This window comes from Austrofundulus limnaeus, unplaced genomic scaffold, assembly GCF_001266775.1.
Source record: "Austrofundulus limnaeus strain Quisiro unplaced genomic scaffold, Austrofundulus_limnaeus-1.0 Scaffold256, whole genome shotgun sequence".
NCBI classification, from domain to species: domain Eukaryota; kingdom Metazoa; phylum Chordata; class Actinopteri; order Cyprinodontiformes; family Rivulidae; genus Austrofundulus; species Austrofundulus limnaeus.
Genome location: NW_013952658.1, coordinates 293491 through 299323, shown reverse-complemented (window position 1 = coordinate 299323; position 5833 = coordinate 293491). Strand labels below are relative to the sequence as shown.

The 5833-nt window shown below is 39.6% G+C and overlaps 1 protein-coding gene across 5 annotated transcripts in view; it reads right to left on the bottom strand.

The window, feature by feature from the left end:
• Nucleotides 1–5833, bottom strand: part of palld (palladin, cytoskeletal associated protein) — a 126827-nt gene that overhangs the window by 63155 nt on the left and 57839 nt on the right. For all 5 annotated transcript variants that reach the window (XM_014020534.1, XM_014020533.1, XM_014020530.1 and 2 more), the window contains 2 exons: nt 4631–4750; nt 2310–2760 (listed from right to left, as the gene is read on the bottom strand). In XM_014020534.1, the coding sequence (XP_013875988.1) occupies nt 2310–2760; nt 4631–4750 (571 nt within the window). The remainder of the gene's footprint in view (nt 1–2309; nt 2761–4630; nt 4751–5833) is intronic.

Genomic DNA, 5833 nt, shown 5'->3' with positions numbered 1-5833 from the left:
CACTCAAGCTGAGTCTTTCTGTGATACTGCAGGGTCCCACTGTTCTAATTAAACCACATTAACTCTAACAGAACATTTGTTTGCCCACAAAGATGATTCTCTGTTTAACATCACCCCCGTCAAAAACATGTATATATTTAAAAAAAATTAAAACAACTTGCCATTTTCTCTAGGTGAATGAGTTTTAAATGTTATTTTAATTTGTCATAAGGATCCACAAATTTTATTCACAATTTTATTTAAAAAAGGTTCTTTATGTGCTAAACCTGTTTATATTTAGGACCATACTGTGATACAGCTTTTCTGGGATAAATGTAATTAAATAAATGATCAAATATGAAGAATAAATAATTACATGAGCTGAAACCATAAATAATATTTATCTTTTTGAAAAAAATAGTCTTTTAAAAAGAAATCAGTCTAACAAAACATTTGTATGTTTGAAGTTATTTTGCTCTGTGTGAAAGACAGATATTTGCTGCTTGGACTGGAGAGWGTRGAAAGCTGGTTTAACCAAGGCTGAAGATGCAGAAGACCAAACAGGAGCTGTCCATCTGAGGGACAYGTGTAGTCTAAAAGACATTTAACCATGAAATSTTCAGTTTGTGATGTTTATATGACATACACCCAGCCCCTCGGCCACTTAAGTAGTTTACAAAATTTATGCAGAGTAAAAGAATAAAATAAAAACTTGGACTGATTTGACCTGATGTCCTGAGACGTTGCAGCTGATAGGAGTCATTAAACAGAACAGGGGGACATTAGATGACCTGACACCCCTCTAGATAAATGTGTTAAATGAGTGAAGGAAAATATGAGTGCGCACCAAGCAACAACCCCAGGTTCTCCCCTGAGAACAGGACCAAAAATTTAATGTGCAACCCTGATTATATACTTATATGAGTTATGGGAGGGCAGAGGGAGGAATTATGATAATCTATGGCCCCCCATGTTAGCCCATTTAAGACAAGATGATAAAAAAAATAAAATAAAAAATAAGATAAGATAAGAGAATTCTTTATTCGTCCCGCAGGTGGGAAATTTAGGTTGTCACGGGAGGAAGTGGAGACAGCACAGAAATCAGAACAGCAGGTACAAAACAATAAAAAGTAAAAGATAGGAAAAAAACAGTAAAACAACAGCATGGTGAAGAAGCAGCATGCTGGGAGCTGTAGCACTCGCTGGGGGCGCCGGAACAACACTCGATCAGCAAAAAGAAGTCGAAATGATGCAATCAGCAACCCGCTGTCTCACGTCACATTGAAGTAAAACCCAGGCTTAACCTGAGATGACCAGGCTGCTGAGACTAGTTGGCTAAAGTACAATTTACAGCTCATCCTGAGAGGAAACAAGAAAAAATATATGGTAGCTTATATTGCAGTCAAGCTAAGACCAACTGTCAACTTCATTATAGAAAAGTAAAAAAAAAAACTCAAGGGATTGTCAAAATTGCAGCTCATGTTCTGGAGAACATGATTAATTTAGCAAAACTTGAATTTCTGTTCAGTGACTTCATGGAGTACTGCAGTCTGTTCCAAAGAATGACTGACAGGCCAAGCAGCAGAATAAACTAACTTCACAATTTTTTAAGCCACATTAAAGGGAGAAGAACAAATGCTAATAAAAAAATCACTCAAATGTAATCATTATTTTTGAAAGAATAGTCTACAAATATTTGAACATGTAGCAGCAAGACACCCYGGAAGCCTGGGAATTAAAAGGGCTAACCACAAAATAGCAACATTCCTGCTCTGAGTCTGAATGTGGAATTATGTTGCACGCCAAGCCTYCCTTTTCTCATGCTTTCTCTCTTTACCCTTATTTCTACTCAGCCCTCAGCTACATTCTTTCTAAAAAAGGCAAAAGAGAAATGCATCAGTCTGTGGAATTAAAAAGAGATGATCACAGGGCCAGTTCCCAGTCCACGATTTATAACACTGGACCAATGAGAATAAAGCTATTCATTGTTTGGCTCTCTTCTAATAACAGTGACATCCTATCTGATCCCTGCAGAGCTGTTGGAAAAGTGCTCAGGGAAAAACAATGGCCCTGTTTTGGTTCGAACGTGCATCATGAGGTCAGACACAATAGGAACCATCCAGCAGAGGCCACGTAGATCTGTTTACAGCTCCACACAGACAGAAAAGACAGACAGGTGGCAGCTGGAAATCTCGTGGTGCCACAAACATAAAGTTGGGGCTTTTGTTCTGAAAAAAAAAAAAAAAAAAAGCAGGGATTCCCCCTTTACAAGAAAACAGAAAAACAACACCTCCTCTGAGCAGAGCCACAAAGACACGGCAGGTACTCACAGCTTTGGCTTTGGTTTGGTTGGCAGCGGAGGAGCCTCTTTCCCAAGAGTTGGAGACAGCTTTGAGGTGGGAGTAGAGTCCAGTGCAGTGTGACTTGGTGCTGTGGCTGGGRGATCTGGCCCAGGGTCAGACTGTGGCACAGGTGGAGGTGAGAGTGCTGTCTCTTTAGGTAAACATAGTGGTAAYGGTGGTGGTGGGGATTGACTTCTCTGTAGAGCTTCCTGCTCTTTAACCTCTTCCTGTGAGTTCATTAGTACCGGAGGCAGAACTGATACGCTGGGCCAGATTTCCAGCTCCTTAACATGGAGAGCGTCAGAACCGGGCTGAGGAAGCATCTTAGGTGGGAGCTCCAGGAGGCTGATCTCTGTGGGTGGTGGAGGAGGAGGGAAGGAAGCGGCATCCTCAAACTCTGAGCTGTCTCCAGACAGACCTTTACTGGACAAGTCTTCAACTGTTGAGAGAAACAAGCAGATGATTTCACTTTGATGTTTAGTTTTCTTTTGGCCAGCGCACAAGTAAAGATTACACACAGAGACTGTGTCTCAGCTGATCTGAAGCAGCTGCTGGGCCCATTCAGACTCATGCAATTTGTGTTTATTCAGCTTTTCCTTCAAACTGCAAGATGACTGTACAAACTARCTGATAATATACACAGAAACATTTGCGTCTGGCTGAAGTCCTTCCTTGATTTCATATCGACTGAACAAACACAGACACTGTCATCTTGTAAAGACGGCTCATGACAACTTTTATAAATAATCTGAAAACAAATTATCTCCTGTTTGACCCAGAACCAGAGTCTTACCCAGAACAGGAGGAGGAAAAACACAAMAAAATTGTAGTTGGTAGGTCCAGAGCTTGTTTGCCGTATCTGTCGCAGATAATTTTATATACTAGTTAGAAAACATCAGTGAAAATAGGGAAAACTGAACAGGCTGAAAAATCTGACCCAAACAGAATAAAGATATATTTGCAGCACCAGGAGAGACTAACTTTTTATAGACTCAAGTACACAACAAAATATATTTAACAGCTAAAAATGTAGATTTTGCATATGTCCCCTTTAAGACCTGTAAATAWACAGTCAGTTGTTTACTTTGAGCTGAGTCCTTCGTACGTTGATCTTGTTTAGAGTTTTTTTCCCAAATGTTTAAAGATGGCTTGTATCTTGTATCTTTTATCTTTTATTCTGATTTGTTTGTTCATAACCTTGAGGGAAAATAAAACTTGTTGATAAGCTGCAAGATATGTCAAGGATTCATCAAGTTTATGATTATRCATAGACCATCGACATTTTTTTAGGTAAAAGAAAAGTGGAAAAAAAATGTGTTGCTGCTTAAAAATTTATACTATAGTATTTACTTGAATTAGTATTAATATTTTTAGGATGGGCAATGATTTTTTGAAAGGGTAGTTAAAGAGTACATAAGTGGCTGCATTATTATTATTATTATTATTATTTATCAAACTTGCACATGAACCATAACATTCTGCTAACAGGACCAGTATTTTCCCAAGTTTTATCCCAACTGCCACAGACAGGGTTTTCCCACCATCTTTTAAAAAGGCCCTCAAAGTGATCCTCCACCGGTTTCTGTTGGTTTAGTTTTATCTATAATATATTAAAAAATTGTAAACTACAGAAATGGTGAGCTGCACCTTTACTGCCAGAATACATGCCCACTCCTTTATAATGACCAGTAATCTGCTTTATCAGTAGCAGGACATGTTTCTAGTGAAAAAAAAAGCAACAAGTTTTCATCTCTTCATCTGTTGTGGACACCGTCATTCTTTTTAAACAAAAACATGAAACAGACGAAAGACSAAAGCAGTTGCTTAAATTAGCCCCAAATAGTCACAAAGGTGTAAAATTTATTTGCATTCAGAAATAAGGTTTATTTTTAAAGCTCCAACGTGCTTGTCATCATGTTTTACTGTTAAATTTGGAAAAATAAAGTCTGAGGATATCGTAACTGGCTTAGAGACAGAAACCCACCTCTGTCAGTGTGTCCCAGGGCAGCTGTGGCTACAACGTAGCTTACCACCATCAGTGTGTGAATGTGTGTGGATGAATGCCTGAAGTGTAAAGCACCTTGGGGTCCAAGTGGATTTAATAAGGCACTATTCAAGCCATTTTATTTCAGACTAAATTACAGTCAAATAAAAAGAATAGAAAGTTTCTGGTTCATTAACTAATTCCACTTCAAGAACTTCATTAAAAATAAACCATAAACATTAGTTAGTAGRGACACCACATCTTGAGGCACATTTGTTTTCATGTTTTGAATGATCTCATGATGTTTTTTTGTTACTGGACGCACCTGGAGTGACAGTGAGTTGAGCTGTGCTGCTGACGGAGCCGTAAATGTTGGACGCTGTGCAGCAGAACAGACCCCCGTCCTCTGGAAAGGCCTCAGCAATCACCAGGGTACAGATCTCCTCTGTAATCAATAACAAGATGTCACTGCCATCRGTACATTTGTACTGTAAACATATGGTAGACATGTTTTTTTAATCTATTAATCTTTATTTAACCAGGCAAATCCCACTAAGATCAAAGATCTCTTTTGCAAGTGAGGCCTGAATGCGGCCTAACATGCACGTGTTTAGACTGTGGGAGGAAACCAGAGCACCTAGAGAAAAACTACACAAACACAAAGAGAACATGTGGTCCATCGTGGGGCTCAAACCCAGGACCTTCTTGGTGTGAGACAAATGGTAACATGCAGAAAAGATTTGATGTTGGATATGGCGCAGTATGAGGACCAAAACCAAGACTACCACATCCTTGTAGCAGGAGGCTGAGTCTCARTTCATGGGTTGCAGCCTCTCCAGTGCTAACATAAGTGAATCGTCTCCTTATTTGCCAGGCCTCTCAGTTCACAGGGCCAGCTGCTCAGTTACCAGTGCTTCTCATTAATCAGATCAATAGTTCATCAGTTCATGACTGACACGTGTTCTGTCCTCCTCGGATCATTCAGAAAAAACACGAAGGTGGAAATGCAAGTAAAGTGAGCCCGCCTCTGATGCCCCTCTGAGCCCCCACGCGAGGTAGTATCAGAGCCGGGCCTGAGCCGGGCAGACCGATTTGTGAAAAAGCAACTCGCAGTTCTGCARCTGAGAAAATGATAATGAGTTGATGACATCAGTGAGTGACTGCAGAATGATTCACAACAAACAGATTTCTTATTGAGGGAATATTAAAGATGATGCTAAACCACAACTGTGTAGTTAGTTTAAAAAATACTGAACCACAGGATCGCTATAATGAGTTAATTATGTTTGTGTGTGTGTGTGTGTGTGTGTGTGTGTGTGTGTGTGTGTGTGCGCGCGTGCGTGTGTTTGTTATACTCAAGGCAGACCTCAGTAAGCGACTGCAGGAATAATTAACAGAATTATCAAGAAAAGATTAAAAACAGCAACTTTGCATTTAGTTTAAAAATATTGAATCACAGGATCACTAAAATGAGTTAATTTTGTTGCTGTTTTTTTGTGTGTGTGTGTGGGGGGGGGTGGGTTTGGTG